Here is a 21,824-nt window from a genome sequence, read left to right on the forward strand (position 1 = left end):
GGCAGGCATTTTAGATACTGCCTCAAAATGCAAATGACCAAATTTTCTATGAAAATCGTGAATACATTCTGCATGCAAACTTTTGTTAGAACCTGCAATGCAACAAGTGTCATCCTGCACAACATCATCATAATACAAAACAAACAAACGATCAACATATTCAGCATGCAATACATAATCATTTTTCTTGGTGATGATGCACTTCTTGTTCTTGAAGGACACGTCAATGTTCCGCTCAATCAGCTGTCCAACGCTGAGCAGATTATGTTTGGCGTCTGGCACGTAAAGCACATTCTGTATCGATAAGTCCAAACTGTGAAGAACAACAGTTCCGTAGCCTTTACTCGGAATAGTGTGGTCATCCGCCTGGTGAATCGCACCTTCCTGCGGTGTAAAAGACATAAACAGTCTCTTATCGTTGCACATGTGGTGGGTTGCCACTGAATCAACAACGAAGAAAGATCTAGACGTCTTCTGGACCTCTGCAACCTTTGGAGTGAAGCGTGAAACCATAGCCTTGTGCTGCGTTGTCCTAGACACCGGACCTTTGCCTTTGCCTCGGCCTTTTCCACGCGATGAGCTTTCGCTGCGCTGCTCTGTCTTGGCCCTGGGATATCTGCATTCCCTCTTCATATGGCCTAGACGTCCACACGAGTAGCATTTCACTGCCTTCAAAGCTTTGGCGCCATCTGGTGGTTCCACTGCACTATGGGATGACGTCTGTGAAGACTCCCCCTTGCCCATGCAGCTAGCACCCCGGCGATCTGCTTCATTTTGAATCACGGCAGTAACATAGTCCACTGTCAGCTGAGCAGTTGGCTGCACAGCAATCTGGGTTGCAACAGACTCCCAACCTGAACCCAAAGATTGTAGTATCATGAAAGAATACACAGCCTCTGGAAAGTTGAGTCCTCTCTGTTGCAGCTCATGTCTCAGATTTTGCATCTCCATCAGATGTAAACGCACATCTCCACCTTCAGCAAGAGCCATATTATGCAGCTTGTTAAAGTAAAACATAGTGGATCCAGCTTCTGTCCTTAAGTGAGCCTCTCTCAAAGCGTCCCAAATTTCTCTGGCTGAGGTCTTATCACGCAATAGACAGAGCTCTTCCGGGGATACTATCAATGTAAGAGTACCCCTTGCTTTGGAATCCTTAGCTTCCCATGCATCTGTAACTGGAGCTGGGGGGGTTTCTGTAATCACCTCAAACAAACCCTCTTTCCGCAGAATTGCCTCTGCATACAGAACCCAGTCCGCATAATTTTTCTTGTTGAGCTTAGGAATCCCACAAGCATCCTGAAGGGCCATCATGACTCTGGCATTAGCCTTCAGCGTCATATATGCTGCTTTAAATCTTGCTGCGTCACTGCTGCAGCTGCTTCATTCCAAAAGCGCACTTAAAAGTTACTTTCGATTTCCCCAGCATAGTAACTTGTGCCTGGGAGCCTTTTGCCTATTCCCGGCAAAAACGGCTTTAAAAGTTCAAAGTCCAGCCATAAAGCCATTAACTAGAAGCTGGCAGGCTGCCCGGAGCAGTAGCACATACCTCATCAATCACCTTTACGCGCAGAGCAGATTCCGATCCGATCTGTCCCTCTGCATTCCGATCCTTTGCCGGCACTCCGATTCGACTTCTGGAGCCCATAACCACGTGTTGGTTTAAAGCAGAGTCCCGTGCCCAGCGGAAGGATGAGGAGTACGTGCTGCATACTCTATATTGCTTTATTTATAGTTCAAAGCTGGTATATTACAGAAAGACATCTTGCCTCTTCCGGAGCAGAAAATGCATCCTCTCTCCTCGACAGCTCGGAGAGAATCACTCAGTGAAACTGCAAAGAACAGTGAAAAACAGGAAACCAGTGTACGTCACATCCAGTCTCCCTTTCCCGTGAGAAACTCCAACAGTACAGACTGTGGAATGTAAACACCTGTCTCGTGACAAGCCCTTTCGCTGCACAGTGAAGGAAAGCAGAAACCAACAAAACATTCATTAGCAGTCTTCCATAATTTGGGGCTCTATTTCTTCCTGAGGCTCTAATCTGTTTCTCTCTTTGATGCAGGTGGTGATGGATTGGAAATTATGAACAAGGGGAACCGTGACAACATTCACAGAGTGGGGAAGTTGTATAAATATTTGGAGTGTGAAGAGAGTTATAGTCAGAGCTCCCAGTCTACTTCACATAAAATATACCCTATTGGGAAAAATCGTTATCGGTACTTGGAAGATGGTAAGACGGTTCGTCAGAAGACATTTCTCACTTTCCCTAAAAGAACTCACAGCAGGGAGAAACCCCATCAGTGTTTGGAATGTGGGAAGAGGTTCAGTCACAGGGCTGTGCTCAAAGCCCATCAAAGAATTCATACAGGGGAGAAACCCTATAAGTGCTTGGAATGTGGAAAGAGCTTCAGGCGGAAAGCTAAGCTCACAGATCATCAAAGAATTCATACAGGGGAGAAACCATATCAGTGCTTGGAATGTGGAAAGAGCTTCAGGCGGAAAGCTAAGCTCACAGATCATCAAAGAATTCATACAGGGGAGAAACCATATCAGTGCTTGGAATGTGGAAAGAATTTTAGTCGGAAGGGTACCCTTACTTCACATGAAAGAATTCACAGAGGAGAGAAACCATATAAATGCTTGGAATGTGGAAGGGGCTTCATTAAGGGCTGCCAGCTCACTTCCCATCAAAAAATTCACACTGGGGAGAAACCATATCAGTGCTTAGAATGTGGGAAGACCTTCACTCGCAAGAATAGTCTCACTTTCCATCAAAGAATTCATACAGGGGAGAAACCATATCAGTGCTTGGAATGCGGAAAGAGCTTCAGGAAACGGGCCCATCTCACTTCCCATCAGAGCATTCATACAGGGGAGAAACCATATCAGTGCTTAGAATGTGGGAAGAGCTTCAGGGAGAAATCTAAGCTCACTTCCCATCAAAGAATTCATACAGGGGAGAAACCATATCAGTGCTTGGAATGTGGGAAGAGCTTCAGGGAGAAATCTAAGCTCACTTCCCATCAAAGAATTCATACAGGGGAGAAACCCCATCAGTGCTTAGAATGTGGGAAGAACTTCACTAGCAAGAATAGTTTCACTTCCCATCAAATAAGTCATACAGGGGAGAAACCCTATAAGTGCTTGGAATGTGGAAAGAGCTTCAGGCAGAAAGCTAAGCTCACAGCCCATCAAAGAAGTCATACAGGCGAGAAACCATATCAGTGCATGGAATGTGGAAAGAATTTTAGTCGGAAGGATACCCTTACTTCACATGAAAGAATTCACCGAGTGGAGAAACCATATAAATGCTTTGAATGTGGAAGGGGCTTCTTTAGGGGCTGCCAGCTCACTTCCCATCAAACAATTCACACTGGGGAGAAACCCCATCAGTGCTTGGAATGTGGAAAGAGCTTCAAATGGAAGAAAAGTCTCACTTACCATCAAGGAACTCACAGCAGGGAGAATCATGTTATTTGAAGATGGGTCTCCTATCTCCTCTCAATCTCCTCTTTTGCAGACTAAGCCTACCCAGCTCCTTCTATCGTTCCTTAAAAGGCTAGGTTTCCAAATGCTTGATTATATTGGTCACCATTCTCTGCACAGATTCCAACTTCTCAATATCCTCCTTTGATTGTGACATCCAGAATTGAGCACAGGACTCCAGGTGTGGTCTGACCAAGGCAGAAGGGAACATAGTCTTACTTCCCATGATCTGGACATTAGACGCCTGTTGAGATAGCCTAAAATAGCATTACCTTAATTTGCTACTGACTCACCTTGTTGACTCACGTTAAGCTTTTGGTGTCCTAAGACCCTTAGATCCTTTTCACATATGCTGCTGGCAAGCGTGGTGTTTCCCATAAAATCATAGAATTGTAGAGGTCTAATGGTCTTAGTGGACCACAAGCTAAACATGATTCAATCGTCTGATGGCATCCAGCATGGAAGGAGTGCCTCCGTTTTTTAGCATTTTTAGGGTTAGGGTTCCACTGCGGGAGGCAGTGGAAGACAGGAGGGCCTGGCGTGCTCTGGTCCAGGGGGTCACGAAGAGGCGGACACGACTCAACGACTAAACAACAAGCAGTCTCTGCTCTTTTTGCCTTCCCTGGGAGGAAGGCTGAGTGGATGTCTGAAACTCAATGTCAAAGTGAAACTCAGTCCAGATAAGACTGAGGCAGTTAGTGGGTGGTGCCCTAGACCAGATGGGTGGGAGATGGCCTGCTCTTAAAAGAAATTAAATTGGTTTTACATAAAGTTATACATAATAACTGTAACCTTTCCAAAACATACAAAATATCAAGGTTCTTTCACACCTTCAGACCTTCCCCCACATGGGTTCCAGTTCTAAAGATGTTATCTTTTCCCTTTTCCCTGCATCTTTTACCATTATCCATCTCTTATGTAACCATAGTAACCAAAGTTCAGTTCACATTGCAAGTGTCATTGCATCCCTGCCCGTGATTTTAACTGTCTACAGTATCTGTCAAGTATACTGTCAAGTATACAATAAAATTATTCCAGTCTTTTAAAAATACTTGTTCTTCCTGGTTTCTGATCTTTCCCCTTAGTCTCGCCATTTCTGCGCATTCCATCAGTTTGGTCTGCCGCTCTTCCTTAGTCGGTACTTCACCTTCTTTCCATCTCTGGGCCAAAAACATTCCCGCTGCCGTCATTCCATACGTAAACAGTCTCTTATTTCCTTTGGGAATTCATCACATATATGATATTATAAGAGAGAAGCCTCTGGTTTTCTGACAAAGGGTGAGGGGAGAGACTCCATCAGGCAAGGCCTCCTTCCACCTGCCTTGCCCACCCTCTGCTTCTCAATGTGTATTGTATTGTTTTGTCTACTGTGGCTTGCCGTTGTTTTATTGATTATACTTTAGATATTATTGTAACTGTTAGGTGGATTTCTGTTTAACTTTTATATGTTATTATTATGTTATACTATTCTAATTAATGGTTGAATGTTGCTATTTTGATGTACGCTACCCATTTTAAAGTTATGTTTTATTATCACATTTTTGTAATGCATTAGATTGTTAGAAGATGTACATTTTCTGTTTCTTCAGCTTGTAAACCGTCTTGAGGATTGTAAGATAGAAAGGCAGTATACAAATTAAAATTGATGATGTTGATGATGACAAAAGTTTTCTTAAACGCTTTCTTTAATTCAGTATATATCATTCCCCAGAACACTTTTACCACTCCACAGGACCACCACATATGATAAAAGGAACTGTCAGGGGTTCAGAGACAGAGGCACAGGTGAGGGAGGAGACGGAGAGCGACGAGGAAGAATCCCAGGACAGTGAGGAAGAGGATGACAATGACTTGAGATCTTCCATGAGTCTCTCAAGTGAATCGGAGGATTCTCAGGAGGGGGCGCCCCTAGTCAGGACAAGGGGGGTCACAGGGGGGACCTGCCAGGAGCAGGGAAGCAGCAGGGAAATCCCGAGTGGGAGTGGGAGATCGGGGCCGGCTTCCCAGCAGGAACGGAGGGAAGAGAGGGGAGTTCCCAGTGTGACACACGGAGCGGAGCAGGAAAGAGACAGGGGAAGGAGATCGGGGCAGGACGTCCTGCCGGAAGAGGCGGAGAGTAGTACAGGGAGTAGTGTAAGTGTCAAGAGGAAGGTCAGGGGTAGCGAACGCGCGCCAAGTTCAAATGTGGAGGCACGCGGAAATGGAGAAAGCCCGGAGGAGGAGCCTAGCCCCAAAGCACGAAGGAGGGGGGAACAGGCATCTGAGGGATCCGCTTCAGGAGAGAGCAGGAGGGAAGGAACCCAGGGGGGCAGAAAGACCCTGCGGAAAAGGAAAGACAGGAAGAGGTGGTCTAGCACAAGCCTCTTAAGTTGGTGTAGAGGCGGGACCGACTCAGAGGGGACTTCAAATGTCTGACGTTAGAGACGCGGGGCTGCGCGCCTCGGTTGTGGAACCAATAATGAACTGCAATAAACATCCTTGTATATAAGAAGAGCTTGGCGTTGGTCTTTTGTGAGCTGAGACCTGAGGCAGCCTCTGACAGGTACCTTCTTTCCTTTTACATTTCCAGCACAAATTTGAGCTGGTTCTATACATTTTTGCAATTTTACTCAGTGTTAGGTACCAACAGTACATCATTTTGATATAGGTTTCTTTCAACGGAACAGCAAGCCATAAACTTCAAATCCTCTTTCCATAACTTTTCCCATGATAGAAATTGTATATTATAACCAAAGTCTCTTGCCCATCACTGATTTTACTTCTTCATTTTTAGTATACCATTCTAGGGAGATGGCCTGCTCTTGTGGAGGGGCGAGGGAGGTATGGCGGTGGGGGCAGATGTCATAGGCGAAGGGGATCGAGATACGGATATGCTCGTACCCCTTCCAATCTGCGCCCCATCCCGAGAGACGAGGGTAGGGTGAGCAAGGATTACTCACCTCCGTCACTGGTGTTGTGCAATGCCAGGTCTATAGGCAACAAAACCGCCACCCTGCGAGATTTCATCATCTCGCAGGGGGTCGACCTGGCTTGTGTGACGGAGACCTGGGTGCGCGAAGGGGATACTGTTACCTTACGAGAGATGGCGCCCCCGGGTTTTTCCGTCCTCCACCAGTCACGGACTGTGGGCCGGGGGGGAGGGGTGGCACTATTAATCCGGGAAGATTGTTCTTTCAGGGCTCTACCACCGCCATCGATCCCCAGCATTGAATGTGTTGGCCTAGTGTGGGGCTCCGAGGTGAGCTTGGCTGTCTGGCTGGTGTACCGGCCACCTAGCGCACCAGCAGCCACCCTGTCAGGCCTGCTGGAGGCGGTGGCCGGCTGGGCCTTGGAGTTCCCTAACCTATTGGTATTGGGGGACTTCAACATCCATGCCGATGCCACTCCCTCCTCACAGGCTCTGGACCTGGTGTCTTCCATGGCGACACTAGGGCTCTCCCAGTTTGTTTCGGGCGCCACACATCAAGCAGGCCACACGCTGGATCTGATCTTTGGCGTCGGTATAGATGTGATCATGTTTCCTTCGACGAAGGTGCCATGGTCTGATCACTACGCTCTGAAAGCCAGGATTGACGTTCCACCCCCACCCTGCTTAGGTGGTGAGCCGATTTGGGCTCGCCCGCGGAGGCTGATGGACCCTGATAGATTCCGTCAAGCCTTGCGGGACCTTTCTCCCCCTGGCGACTCATTGACTGAGCTTGTTGAGGGCTGGAATACCCAGCTCCTGGCAGCCATCAATGAGATCGCACCTAAGCGCCCTCTGCGACCCCGCAGAAACCGGGCTCCCTGGTTTACTGAGGAGCTCCGGAAAATGAAGCGGGACCTCAGACGGCTAGAGCGAGTATGGCGGGGTGCCCGTGACGGAGCCTCAAGAACATCTTATAGGGTTTTTATGAAAACCTACGAGATGGCAGTGAAGGCTGCTAAGAAGTCTTACTTCTCGGCCTCCATTGCATCCGCTAGCTCTCGCCCGGCACAATTATTTAGTATAATTCGGTCTTTAACGTCCCTCGAAGGACAGCCAAATTTAAATAACAATTCGACACACAGCTGTGAGGCATTTGCGAGCTTTTTTGCGGAGAAGGTCCTGTCGCTCCGCCATGACCTCCCTGCCAATTTGGATACAATAAAGGAACTGGAGGCCCCTCGACTGTCCTCGGGTCCAGTATTGGACCACTTTGACCGGATATCCCCAGCCGATGTGGACAGACTCCTCCGAGCTGGAAAGCCCACCACTTGTCCTCTCGACCCGTGCCCGTCTTGGCTGATTAGAGCGTGTCCAGACGAGGTGCGGGCCCCCCTGGGGGATATCATCAATTTGTCCCTTGGCACCGGGACATTCCCAGGGGAACTGAAGGAGGCAGTGGTGCGTCCGCTCTTAAAGAAAACATCATTAGATCCCTTAGATCTACCCAATTACCGCCCAGTTTCGAATCTTCCATTCCTGGGTAAGGTTATTGAGAGAGCGGTTGCTGAACAGCTTGGTAGGTTTCTGGATGAAACATCTGCTCTGGATCCATTCCAGTCCGGCTTCCGCGCTGGTCATGGGACCGAGACGGCTCTGGTCGCCCTAACAGATGATCTTCGTAGACAGCTGGATCGAGGCGGGTCGGGGCTGCTGATTCTTCTAGATCTGTCAGCAGCTTTCGACATGGTTGATCACGAACTTCTGGACCACCGCCTCGCCGACGTGGGGATCCAGGGCACAGTCCTTCAATGGCTGCGCTCGTTTCTCTCTGGTCGGGGACAGAGGGTGGCGCTTGGGGGGGAACTGTCATCCCGCCACTCCTTGGTGTTTGGAGTGCCTCAGGGTGCGATTCTCTCCCCGATGCTTTTTAACATCTTTATGCGCCCCCTCGCCCAGCTTGTCCGGAGTTTTGGGCTGGGCTGCCATCAGTATGCTGATGACACCCAACTCTATCTGTTGATGGATGGCCATCCTGACTCGGCCCCAGACACACTGATCAGATGCTTGGAAGCTGTGGCTGGATGGTTACGTGGGAGCCGGTTGAAGTTAAATCCTTCGAAGACAGAGGTCCTCTGGCTGGGACGGGATGATATGGGATTGAGGGGGCAACTCCCATCTCTTGCGGGGGTGCAATTAGTGCCAGCACCGTCCGTTAAGAGTTTGGGTGTAATCTTCGATACCTCCCTCTCCATGGAGGCGCAGATTGCAGCTATAACAAAGGCGGCATTTTTCCATCTCCGCCAAGCTAAGCAGTTGGCCCCTTATCTCTCTCGCCCTGACCTAGCCACTGTGATCCACGCGACGGTCACCTCCAGACTGGATTATTGTAACTCGCTCTACGTGGGGCTGCCCTTGAGACTGACCCAGAAACTCCAGCGGGTGCAGAATGCCGCAGCGAGACTCCTTACGGGGTCTTCGCTGCGGGATCACATTCATCCGGTGCTATACCAGCTGCACTGGCTCCCGGTGGAGTACAGGATCAGGTTTAAGGTGCTGGTTTTAACCTTCAAAGCCCTACACGGCCTAGGACCCTCGTATCTACGGGACCGCCTCTCCTGGTATGCCCCACAGAGGAACTTACGGTCCTCAAATAAAAACATCTTGAAGGTCCCAGGCCACAGAGAGGTTAGGCTGGCCTCAACTAGAGCCAGGGCTTTTTCGGCTGCGGCTCCAACCTGGTGGAACGCTCTGTCACAAGAGACAAGGGCCCTGCAGGACTTGACATCTTTCCGCAGGGCCTGCAAGACAGAGCTGTTCCACCAGGCCTTTGGTTAGGGCACAGCCTGACTCCCTCCTTTGGCAATCTTTACAATACTTTAGTCTATGGTTGCCATCAATTTTGATTTTAATTAATTCTTATGATGTTTTATAATGGTGCACTATTTTAGTGTTGTTAGCCGCCCTGAGCCCGGCTTCGGCTGGGGAGGGCGGGATATAAATAAAATTTATTATTATTATTATTATTATTGATGGGGTGACCCTTCCTCTGAAGGAGCAGCTTCATAGCTTGGGGTCCTCCTGGATCCTTTCCTGTCGCTCCAGGCTCAAGTGGCCTCCGTGGCCCAGAGTGCCTTCCATCAGCTTCGGCTGGTGGCCCAACTACGCCCCCGTCTGGACAGGGATCACCCAACTACTGTTGTCTATGCTCTGGCAACCTCAAGGTTAGATTACTGCAATGCGTTACACGTTGGGCTTCCTCTGAAGACGGTTAGGAAACTTCAGCTGGTGCAGAATTCAGCGGCCAGGTTGCTCACCGGAGCAAGACGGTTTGAGCATATTGCACCAATCCTGGTCCGACTGCACTGGGTGCCAATTCAGTGTGCTGGTTTGACCTATAAAGCCTTAAACAGCTCAGGACCGCAATTCCTCAAGGACCGCCTCTCTCCCTATGAACCTCCCCGGACCCTGAGATCATATTCTGAGGCCTTTCATCATGTCCCTCCTCCTTGAGAGGCCCAGAGGGTGGCAGCACAGGAACGGGGCCTTCTCTGCAGTGGCTCCCCATGTGAAGAATGCTCTCCCCAGGGAAGTTCCCCCAAGCGCCTTCGATATACACCTTTAGGCACTGGGCAAAAATGTTCCTTTTTAACCAGGCCTTTGGTTGATTTGATTGACATCCTATGGCCTTTTAAAATGTGTTTGGGGGGAGGGTTTATCAGGTGGTGGTTGTTTTTATTTTGATTATTCTGCGGTTTTATATTCTGCTTTTATTTTGTGAATTGCCCTGAAAGCCTGCAGGCATAGGGCGGTATATAAATTTAATAAAGAAGTAAAATGTCTCCTCCCAGGCTTGTTTCCCCCTCTGGATAAACAGCTCCTGCTGAAGTTGCAGGGGGGCAGCGAGAGCGGCAGTAGCAGACCCAGCACCCCCCTCTTGCGCCCCAGAGGCGCTTGCTCTGAAGGGGAAGGGGAGGCCAAGGCAGCCCCCCTTTTCCTGCTCAGTCCAACACGTGGACCTTCCCTTCCTCTGTTGGGTGAGCAAGGGCCGCTGGACGGTCAAGTCCCGTCAAAGGCGACTGGGGCGCAGAGCTCATCTCGCTTTGGGCTGAGGGAGCCCATGTTGGTCCGCAGACAGCTTTCCGGGTCATATGGGCAGCAGGACTGAACCGCTTCTGGAGCAACGGGACACTGTGAGAAGTGCCAGAGCGCACAGAAACACCACAGTGGTACCTATTTCTCTACTTGCGCTGGTGTGCTTTTGAACTGCTAGGTTGGCAGGAGCTGGGACAGAGGAAGGGGAGCTCAGTCATGGGGACTGGAACCACAGACCTGCTGGGCAGCCCAAGTCTCAGTGGCTTATAGACCCTGTGCCCCACAACCTTCCCTTTTTTTGCGGGAAATTCCCTTATTCCAGCGCCGTTTCCCGCTGCTATCCCGGATTGTTAGACATCCCATAGACTGTCCCTGGGACAGGGGAGGCTGCTGATCAGCCCCACTCACCTCACAGAGTGTTTGTTGTGGGGGAGGAAGGGAAAGGAGATTGTGAACCGCTTTGAGACTCCTTAAAGGGAGTGAAAGGCGGGATATCAAATCCAAACTCTTCTTCTTCTGCCAATGAGAAGGTTGGCGGTTCGAATCCCCGCGACGGGGTGAGCTCCCGTTGCTCAGTCCCAGCTCCTGCCAACCTAGCAGTTCAAAAGCACGTCAAAGTGCAAGTAGATAAATAGCTACCACTCCGGCGGGAAGGTAAAAGGCGTTTCCCTGCGCTGCTCTGGTTTGCCAGAAGCGGCTTACTCCTGCTGGCCACATGACCCAGAAGCTGTGTGCCGGCTCCCTCGGCCAATAAAGCGAGATGAGCGCTGCAACCCCAGAGTCAGCCACGACTAGTAAGAGAGAAAGAGGAGAAAGAGTAAGAGACAGAGAGAGAGACTTTAGAAGGTAAGGATATTAGGATATATTTGTGGTGCTGCTCTGGTCGCCTAACAAGCCAGGCTACCTGGGGTGAGCATACCACAGACAGGGAGCCACCACAGCAGGCTTGGTCTTGACTGAAGACTGTTGCCACAGGACTCCCACCTGCCACCAGGTGGAACAAGATGGAAGCCCAGAACAAAAAAAGACCCCAAACTTTTATTAGCCACTAATCCCCATGTTACACCTCCCAAACTCCATCATGGGTACATCATGAAAGGGGAGGTCTGGTGGCAGTATCTGAGCATCCTGGACCCTGCCCCATGGTTCCCATTGCCCTCCACCAAACACCCATCAAGTGGAACAAAAAAAAGATATTTTATTTCCCTGTTTCCCAGCCAAGTTCATCCCACCCTTTTGTCTTCACCTGGGTTTGTTATTCCTGGAATGGCTACCTGTCTGGCACTCAGGTCTCAGGATGCCAGGGATTATCCCTCAGGCAGAGGGGCTGCTGAGGAGCTGAGCTCACAGGTCTATAGGAATTTCTGAAGTTTCCCCAGTGAGCCAGTACAGAGATCCATTTATCAGTGGATTCCTACATTTGGTATTGTGCAGCAAAGGCCCTTTGAAGAGACAGGAAGAAACTGTGATGAAGTGTTTTGCGGGGACAAGTCACAAAAGTGATTGTGCTGGTTTTGGTAGTGGGCTGCATGTGCATGATATCTGCTGGAGGGGCAAACCCCCCCCCCACCTATACCTAAATTCCTGCAACACCCTGCCCATCCCGGGGGGGCAGGGGGCTCCTCTTTCCCCCTCTCGGCTCCTGCCCAGGCTCCTTCTCCCCCTCCGGCCCCCCCCGGCTCCCCCCAAAGGAGACCAGCTGTACCTCGGGTTCAGAACTCGGCTTCAGGAGGAGAACAGAAATCGTGCTTCAGGTTCAGAACAGGTTCAGGTTCAGAACGGACCTCCGGAACTCTTAACCCGAGGGACCACTGTAAATCATCATCATCATCATCATCATTTCTTTCTTCACCCCCCGCCCCCCTGGCCGGCTTTCCCCAGCCACTCTGGGCGCCTTCCAGAACATAGTTTCAGAAATCCACAAAACTTCCCTCGCCTCTCGCGCAGAGCTCCTCCGGATGCAGGCGACGCCTCAGCTGCCTTTCGCCCCCCATTCAGACGTGCACAAGATGGGCCGAGATCTCCGCAGCCCGGGGTCAGGATGGGGGCTCTTGGTTCGTGTGAATGGGTTCAAACCAAGCCAGGAACAAAGGGGAAAGAGGCCAGAAGGGAGTGAGAGCAGTCCCTGTGACCCCCCAAGCGCCAGGTCAGGAGCGCCTCTGGCTGGGCGGAGATGCAGCCTCCTCGAGAGTCATTTTCCTCCTCTGGGGGAAGGCGGGAGGAGCCGGTGATTGACAGCCCAGCCAGGCCGGAGTGGGGGTGCAGTTCCCCCGAAAGGCCACCAGGGGGCCGGAGCCTCTCTCTCTGATTGGCTGCCCAGCCAGTCAAAGGGGCGGAGCCAGCACCTTGGGCGGGAAAAGAAAAGGAGCCGTTTCTGAGGGAGTTTTGAGTCAGGGATTATTATGGCTATTATTTGGTCATTTCTCCCCCTCTTGTCTGGCTGGGCTCCCCCAGCCACTCTGGGCAGCTTCCAGCTCATATAAAGCCATAATAAAGCGTCGAGCCTGAAAAGCGAAGCTTCCCCAAAGAGGGCCTTCAAGTGAGACAGGGCTCCTTGGGAGAGAGAGAGAGAGGCAGAAAGAGGGATTGGGACCCAGGCCTGGACGGAGGGAGAAGTGGCTCTGGATGGAGCCTCTCGGAGGAGAAGCTGGTCTCTGGCCAGAGAAAGAGCTGGTGGAGCCTGTGGGGAAGGCAGGCAGGCAGGCAGGCGGATGGACGGACGGGCGTCCCATGGGGGGCTGAGTCTGGGGCAGGAGAGGAGAAGCCGGGGGAAGAGCCTCTGAACCAGAGCTGCCCACTTTCAGATGGGAAAAGAAGGGATCTGCAGCCTCGAAAAGAAGGGATCCGCAGCCTCCCCTGTCCCAGGGACGGTCGACGGGAGATCTAACAATCCAGGATGGCAGCGGGAAGCGGCGCTGGAATAAGGGAATTTCCTGCAAAAAAGGGGGAGGTTGGCAGCTATGGTCTGACCGGGGTCTCCTTCTTCCCGTCAGGAGGGGAGAAGGGGATCCCGAAGGAGAAGGGGACCCCGAGGTCGGTGATCTTATTGGGAAACAGCTCCGCAGTGGCATTGCTAAGAGAGTCGGGTCAAGGACGAAAAGCTTCCTTCTCTGGAGGCAAAGAAAGAGGCGGCGCCCAAAGCTTTTCACGGAAATGCTTGCCATTACTGTAGCCTTTCTAGGCCTTTTAAACCATGGGTAGGAAAATGTTGCACCCGAGCCGGGACGAAAAGGAGCCAAAGGACACCAAGGGAAAGAGTTTTAATTCTGCCAACCCGGGTGGGCAGAGGAGCAAGTGTGATAAGTCACAAAACAAGCCCAAAGTTCACAGCCATTGCACATAGTTTTTATATCCCCTTCCAGTTCCCTCCCCTTTCCTCCTCCTTCTTCAAGAGTCCTGCCCATGAGTTCCTCTGAGCATGAACAGAAAGCTCCTGTCTTGGGACCATTTTTGGACTTTTCCCAGAAAGGGGGTGAAAGGGTTTCAGACAAGGGACTCTGTTCTCTCCCTGGTTGCCATCTTTTTCAGTTCCAGCAAGCGGAATGCTTAGCTAAGGCTTTTTGTCTTAGAGGAAAATGCAGTTTTTTAAAATGCTAGAGGCGAGGCTCTTGAGGCCTGGCTGGGGGGGGGGATATTCACAGACAGTTTTAGGGCTTTTTGGAGTAACCCTAACTGTTCCCCTTCATTACTAGGGAAAGGAGCAGCAAGGCCGGGAAGCATTTGGCCCCCTCTTTGCCCCCCCCCCCCCAACATCTCCCTCAAGTGGAAGAACCGATTTGGAGAGACGCTGTGCCTGTACTACTGTGTTTAGGCCTGTGACATATTTCCGTTTATTCTACCTGAAAGAATGCCTCTCCTGACCCAACTTTCTTTCAGCCTGAGACTGCAAATCACTAGGTCTTCCCTCACGCAAGACCCCCCCCCCCAGCATCCTGTGGCAAAGGGTAGAAATTTGGTGGGTCAACGATAATGAGTGAGTCTGCGACATATGAGTTGGTGCTTAGCGGTGGGCTCTGCTCCAGAGGCTCCTCAAAGATTGGGGTCCCAGTGAACCCCTCATGTCAGCACCTTGAACGGAGCCCCATTGTTGTGGGGACTCAGTGAGGAGGGGTAGAAATGCCATTAATAAAGGGAGCCCAGCCAATCACCTGGGAGCTGCCAGGTGGGTCTGGCATGACGTGTTTTCGAGAAACCCCTGCTGGGTCTTAGTAATCACAGCATCCTTTTCTCAGTCCTCACAGACTGACGGTTTAATGATCTGTTCTAGGACCTTCCCTGGTTGCCTGGTATCAATCTCAAGCTCACCGGTCGGTAGTTTTTCCTGTTTTTGAAGATGGGGACAACATTTGCCCCCCTCCAGTCTGCAGGAGCCTCTCCTGTTCTCCAAGAATCCTCAGAGCTCTAGATGAAGGCTCTGAGATTACATCCCCAAGCTCCTTCAGTCCCTTGGATGCAGCTCAGCCGGTCCTGGAGATCTGAATTCACTTGAAGAAGCCAGGTGTCCAGTTCCTCCCTCTTTTCCGATCCTGGACTGCAGCTCCCTCCTTACATCATTTCTTCTTTGATTACTAGGCTGGGCATCACTTTCCTTATGCAGCCACACTGTTTTCCTTAGATGCCTCTCACTTTTCTTTCCGGTTGGGACTGCCTGCATTTGGGCCTTCAATATTTCACCTTGAAGAAGCTCCCATTTCTTTCAGTATTTCAGAACATAGGATCTCGCCCAGTATCTCCTTAAGTTTCTTTTAATTGGCCGCCTTAAAGTGAATTCCTGACTACACTCAGCTTTTGTTTCCCTCTGTCTCAGGGGAAGACATGATCACTTCCTCCCAAGTTTCCCAGTACTTCCACTTGGTTGATCAGTTCCCATCTGTTGTTGAGGACTAGGTCCAAGACAGATGATCCCCTTCTTGTTTCTTCCACCTTCTGGGTCATGAAATTGTCAGTGAGGCAATTCTGCATGGTCGCTTTCCTTAGACCAGGGCTAGACGCTTCCTTCTCTCTCTTCTTCCTTTTTTCCTGTTAATGAAGGTTCAGAGTCAGGGCAGTGGTGCAGTCCAGCCCTGGCTCCTAGCAAGACTCAGCCACGCTTGCTCAGGAAACATTTCTCTTCTCCTGACCATGTATCAGTCTGATAACAGACCAATATGTTTGCTTTGTAGGATCTGCTAGCACCTCTAAATTGGACAATCAGAACTTGGCAGAAAACTAAAGGATCACTTTCCATCTCTTGGAGGCTTCATGAGAGCCCAGATGGATGAGCAAGACTCAGCTGGCCCTGAAGCAGGAGGAGGCCCTGCCCTCCAAACTGGGAGCAGCGGGAGATTATGGGAAAACTCAGTGCAGAAGATCCCGGGTGAGGAGGACACCCTCTGCTCAGAGGTGCAGAGCCAGCAGTTGACGCAGTCCGGCTCTCAGGAGGCCAAAGGACCCCGAGAGGCTTGCGGCCGACTCCACCACCTTGACTGTCAGTGGCTGAAGCCAGAAAGTCATACGAAAGCTCAGATGTTGGACCTGGTGATCTTGGAGCAGTTCCTGGCTGTCCTTCCGCTGGAGATGGAGAGCTGGGTGAGGGAATGTGGAGCAGAGACCAGTTCCCAGGCTGTAGCCCTGGCCGAAGGTTTCCTCCTGAGTCAGGCAGAGGAGAGAAAGCAGGCAGAGCAGCAGGTGAGAGAGACTTTCCTCTGGAAACTCCCAAGGGGCTCCAAGCAAGACAGGGAGCCTTCCAAGATGCTCTCCTAACGGCTCGCCCTCTTTGGAGAAGCAAGGCATGAGATCTGCTCCCCTAAAGTGTTTGCTCCGATCATTCCTTTTCTAATCCTTCTCCCCATTCTCTGTTTTGAACCCTTGTTACTCTTTCAGAGAAAGGATCTCTTTGCGGAAATGGGCCTAGATTCCTGTGAGGCAGAGAAGACTCCGTTGGACGCCAGAGGGAGGCCACTGGGTAAGGAGGAACTCGTCTTTCTTCTCATTCTGTGGATCTTGAAACTAATCTTTGGGTTCTGTTCATCTTTAGGGGGGGAGGCACTTGGGGCCAAGAGCCCAAAGGAGGGCAGATGTATTTTGAAGAACACAAAATTGAAATGGGTACAATGTCAAAATGCACTCAACAAGCAAGACCTTTTCCATGGCACATCTTGTCAGAGGCTTTGTGCTGTCCAGCTGGCCATAGATAAGACTCCGGGCTCCCAGCCAGTTCCAAACAATTGATTTATTTGACAAAGTTCAAACGTACATCTCCAGCATTTCCATCAACCTCCTTCCCCTTGAGCGCAGTTGCTCCCACTAAAGTTATTTCCTTCTTTTCTTTACCCAGCATGCAAACCTGCGAAGACTCCTCCCCTTACTTCCTCTGTGTACAGCATGACTTGTCCCAGGCTCACACTCCTCCTCCCCCTCTTCTTCAGACTGACTCTCTGACGACTGGCTGCTGATAATCTCTCTAGGCTCCCTGTAACTGCTGATTTCTGTCCTTTCCTCTTTCCCCGTTTGCCTCTCCCTGACATCCACCCCCTCCTCAAAGGCCCCCTCCCACTCAGGAGACCCGACTACGTCCCCTTCTCTTTCCTCAGAGGTGGTCGGGGAGAACCCCTCAAAACTACCCTCTTCCTCATCTGTCTCTTCAAACACTCATCCAACCCTCAAGTCCGGGTGTTCCCCAGTCTACGTCTTTGTCTTCTTCTTCCTCCTCATCCGACGCTGGGAAACCTTCGAATTCCTCTTCGTCATCTGTTGTTTCGAACACCTCTTGTAAGGACCTCACCTTGCTTTTTGGTTTGTCCGGAAAGAAATTGTGGAACTCCTCTACCAGCTCATTGTTAGACATACTATCTTCCGGGACCCAGTTATTCTCTGATGCCGGGGCCCCTTCCCAAGCCACCAAATATTCCACATTCCCCCCTCTCCAACGAGAGTCCAGTATTTCCGTGACCTCGTTGCACTGCTCCCTTTCCTCCATTTCGGGTGGTGAGCCTTCCACTCCCCCACTACCCGCTCTCCTTCCCCCCCTCCCTGTAGGGGAACAGCAGTGACCTATGGAACATCGGATGGATTCTCATGCTTTCCGGCAACCTGAGCTTAAACGCCACCGGATTTATTTGCTGGATAACCTCAAAGGGCCCCACCTTCCTGGGCTTGAGTTTCTTACAGCCCCCTTTCCAAGGCAATCCTTGCGTGGACAACCACACCTTGTCCCCAATCTTGATGACCTCCCCTGATCGCCGATGTTTGTCGGCTTCCTTCTTGTATAACTCCTTAGCCCTTTCCAAATTTAACTGCAGCTGTCTGTGGATCGCTTCCATTTCCTCCACAAACTGTTCGGCCGCTGGAACACTCCACGACTCCTCCCCCCTCCCGGGGAAGGCCCTTGGATGGCGCCCATGATTGGCAAAGAACGGTGTCATCCCTGTGGATACATTCTCCGCATTGTTATAAGCAAACTCTGCTAGGGCTAGTTTGTCCACCCAATCGTTCTGCTTCTGACTTACGTAACACCTCAAATACTGTTGTAAAACAGCATTCGCCCTCTCCGCTTGCCCATTGGTCTCGAGGTGTCTTGCCGTTGTAAAGCTCACTTCCACCTGGAGCAGCCCCATGAGCTTGCGCCAAAATCGTGAGGTAAATTGAGCCCCCCGGTCCGACACCACCCTTGCAGGTACCCCATGTAACCTAAACACGTGCTCTACAAAGAGCCTAGCTGTTTCCTCCGCCGCTACGGCGTGCGAACAGGGCACAAAATGGCACATTTTGGTTAAGTGATCAACCATGACCGCTGTCTTCCCCTTACATCTGGGCAGATCAGTGATAAAATCTACACCCACCACCTCCCACGGCTTCTCAGGTGTAGGCAATGGTTCCAGCAATCCCGCTGGTGCCGCCCTTTCCCCTTTGGCCCTCTGACATGTGTCACAACCTCGCACATATTCCTTTACATCCTCTCTCACCCTTGGCCACCAAAATTCCCTCGTGACCAGTAGCATGGCCTTATGCTGTCCAAAATGCCCCGCCGTACAACTGTCATGGAGTTGCTTGAGTATTCGTCCCCGAAGGTCTTCTCCTGGAACATACAAGGCCCCTTTGTGGTACAGTAACCCCCCTTTCACCTCAAAAGCACCCTCGGCACCCCCTCTTCCTCTTAACTCCTCCATCTTTTGTCTGGCAAAGGCATCGTCTCTGACCATTTGCATCAGTTCGTCGTCCTTGACCAACGTCTCCCCGCATAACCATTTGCTGTGATGGCCTGGGATTCCGATTCGGAGGATGAAACAGAGGAATCCCAGCCTGCACAAGAGTCCCCGCCTCCAGGGCCGGCTGAACTGGGGCAAGGCCTAGATGCTGAAGAACCTGCACCTGTGGCAGTGCATCAGGAGCTGGCCCCAGGTGAAACCCTTCTGGCCCCAGAGAGGCTTGACGACTCAGTGGCCACAGGTGAGCCTCCTCCAGGGCCCAGTAACCCTTCGGCCTCTCCTGATCTGCAGAGGCTTAGGGCAGAGAGGCGAAGGGAACTGGTTGCCCCCAGGAGGAGTGCTCGCCTTAAGGCCAGAGGAGGCGGGGCTCCTGGGGGCCGGGACCGCCCCTGGCCTTAGAAGAGGATAAAAGCCCAGTCAGCCCGGCCCCAGGTTGCGGGAGCAACGTCGTTGTTGGCTTCGGACCTTCCTGTGTTCCTGATCCCTGCTCGGCCTCCTGTTCCTGACTATCCGGTACTCCTGTTCCCTGCTCGGCTTCCTGTTCCTGACTATCCGGTACTCCTGTTCCCTGCTCGGCCTCCTGTTCCCGACCATCCGGTGTTCCTGTTCCCTGCACAGCCTCCTGTTCCAGCGTACCTGTTCCCCGCCCGGCTCTCTGCCTCGGACCTTGCCCCTCTTCGTGTGGACTCTGCTACACCCAAGGTACCTTACCCCCGGGACCAGCACAGTTTGCTCCCGCCCCACCCGCACTCCCCCTTCGTAGGGGTGCGTTCGGGAAGAGCCAGAGGCCATGGCTGAACAGGCGGCTGCACTGGTGGCTTTGGCCCAGGAGAACCAGGCTTTGAGGCACACCGTGCAGCAGCTCAGTAACGCGATTACGGCACTGCAGCAGCGTTTGGACGCCCTACCGGCTCCTGGGGCCGACGCCCCGGCTCCGGGCAAGTACCCAGTGGCTTTGCCTGAGAAATTTGATGGAGCCCCGGCCAGCTTTCCCATGTTCCTGGCCCAGGCCAAGCTGTATATTCAGGGGCGAGCCCAGAACTTTCCTGACGACCGCACCAAGGTGCACTTTTTGATTAGTTTGTTAAAGGACCAGGCGGCCAAGTGGGCGTTGCCGCTACTCAGGCAAGACTCCCCCTTGCTGGCAGACTATACGGGGTTTTGCAATCGTTTGGAGGCCGCGTTCGGCAACCCCCAGAAAGAGAGTCAAGCCAACCGGGCGATTCGGCGTTTGAAACAGGGCAAGTCCACGGTGGCCACATATACCACGGAGTTTCGGCTGTTGGCACAGGACTTGACCTGGAATGACTCGGCACTGCGGGACCAGTATCTCGAAGGGCTTTCGGACGAGGTACTGGACCAGTTGGCCACAATGGAACGCCCCACCACGCTGGACACTCTCATTCAACGGAGTCTACAAATAGACGACCGGTTGGAGGATCGTCGTCAGGCCCGGGGTCGCCGACACTCCCAGTTCACGGCACCAGCTTTTTCCGGCAGCCCCACGGTCACAACTGATTTAACGGAGGAGCCTATGCAGCTCGGGGCAGTGCGGCCACGCCTTTCCCCCGCAGAGAAGGCGCGGCGTCGGGAGGGAAATCTCTGTCTTTACTGTGGCGGAAGTGGACACTTCGCTCGGTCCTGCCCTGAGAAACGCCAGCCGCAGGGAAACCGCCAACCCCAGTAGCTGATGGCCCTAGCTACCGGGGGTCCCAAACCGTACAGAATGGGCCCGCACCAATGGACTTGCAACATCTTATGGTTTCGGTACGTTTATACCCTCCAGGGGGGCCCTGGATCCTCACCCATGCTTTGGTAGATTCAGGGGCAACCCGCTCCTATATGGACGCTGCTTTTGCCACCCATCATCAGGTGCCACTTCGGAACAAGCCAGTACCAATCCAGGTGGAAGCGATTGACGGACGACTTCTGCGTTCAGGTGCTGTTACTCAGGAGACCCAGCCCCTGGTCCTGTGTCTCCAGCAGCACCGGGAGTTGCGAACTTTGGACATTGCTTCTATGCCCCGCTTCCCCCTGGTGCTCGGGATGGACTGGCTGGAAGCCCACAACGTTCAGATTGACTGGGTCAAACGGACCGTGCACTTCCCAGACCCATGTTCCCATGCTCAATCCGGAACGCTGGCGGCCGCGCCCTCAGAGGAGGCAGCACCCACGCTCCCAGCCGTGTACCAGGACTACCAGGACGTGTTCGAGGAACGGGGGGCAGACCAGCTGCCGCCGCATCGGCCTTTTGACTGCGGCATAGACCTCCAACCCGGAGCGCCTTTACCAGTGAGTCGCTTATATTCCCTAACAGAGCCAGAGCGCGAGGCTTTGCAGGACTTCTTGCGCAAGAACCTGGAGCGTGGGTTCATTAGGCCTTCCACCTCGCCTACCGCGGCACCAGTGCTTTTCGTTAAGAAGAAATGTGGGGAACTCCGCCCTTGCCATGATTACCGAGCCCTGAACAAAATTACCGTCCCAGACCGGTACCCCTTACCCCTTATCTCGGAGCTGCTGGAGCGGGTGCAAGGGGCACAGGTGTTCACCAAGCTGGACCTCCGAGGGGCCTACAACTTGATTCGGATCCGAGCCGGGGATGAGTGGAAGACAGCGTTTGGGACCCGGTACGGGCAGTTCGAATATTTGGCTATGCCTTTCGGTTTGTGCAACGCGCCTGCTGTGTTCCAACGCTACATCAACCACGTGTTTCAGGACTTGTTAGACAAGTACGTGGTGGTGTATTTGGACGACATACTGATTTACTCCCGTGACCCAGCTCACCATGAGGGACATGTCCGGACCGTGCTGCAGCGCTTGCGTGAGCACCGTTTGTACGCAAAGCTCAGCAAGTGCGAGTTCCATCAGCGGACTGTGGACTTCCTTGGTCACCGGCTCTCTCCAGATGGGGTGCAAATGGACCCGGGGAAGGTGACAGCGGTTCGAGAATGGGCGGCACCCCGGAACCGCAAGGACCTACAGCGTTTCCTGGGGTTCGCCAATTACTACCGGACCTTCATCGCTGATTATGCTCATCGCACCACCCCGTTGACCCGGCTACTGCGCCCAAAGACGCCGTTTTCCTGGGACAAGGAGGCAGAGGAGGCGTTTCAGGGGTTGAAGGTCTGTTTCCAGAGGGCACCAATCTTACAAC

The 21,824-nt window shown here is 52.2% G+C and overlaps 2 protein-coding genes across 6 annotated transcripts in view; both read left to right on the forward strand.

Annotated features, from left to right (window-relative positions):
• LOC310702585 (uncharacterized protein) overlaps positions 1-5,150 on the forward strand; it is a 109,279-nt gene extending 104,129 nt beyond the window's left edge. The window contains exon 6 of the mRNA XM_083494383.1: positions 2,061-5,150. Coding sequence (XP_083350509.1) covers positions 2,061-3,478 — 1,418 coding nt within the window. The 3' untranslated portion in view covers positions 3,479-5,150. The remainder of the gene's footprint in view (positions 1-2,060) is intronic.
• LOC310702553 (uncharacterized protein) overlaps positions 1-21,824 on the forward strand; it is an 86,403-nt gene that overhangs the window by 9,045 nt on the left and 55,534 nt on the right. Inside the window, exons 1-3 of one of the 5 annotated variants that reach the window (XM_083494292.1) lie at positions 14,105-14,443; positions 14,478-16,151; positions 16,347-16,428. The exons of 2 other annotated variants lie outside the window; for them this stretch is intronic. In XM_083494292.1, coding sequence (XP_083350418.1) covers positions 15,726-16,151; positions 16,347-16,428 — 508 coding nt within the window. In that variant the 5' untranslated portion in view covers positions 14,105-14,443; positions 14,478-15,725. Of the gene's footprint in view, positions 1-14,103; positions 16,152-16,346; positions 16,429-21,824 lie in introns of those variants that run through there. 2 more of the 5 variants (XM_083494295.1, XM_083494293.1) reach the window with 2 other exon arrangements.

The sequence above is a fragment of the Podarcis liolepis genome (genome assembly GCF_965112155.1).
Source record: "Podarcis liolepis genome assembly, chromosome: 3".
NCBI lineage: Eukaryota > Metazoa > Chordata > Lepidosauria > Squamata > Lacertidae > Podarcis > Podarcis liolepis.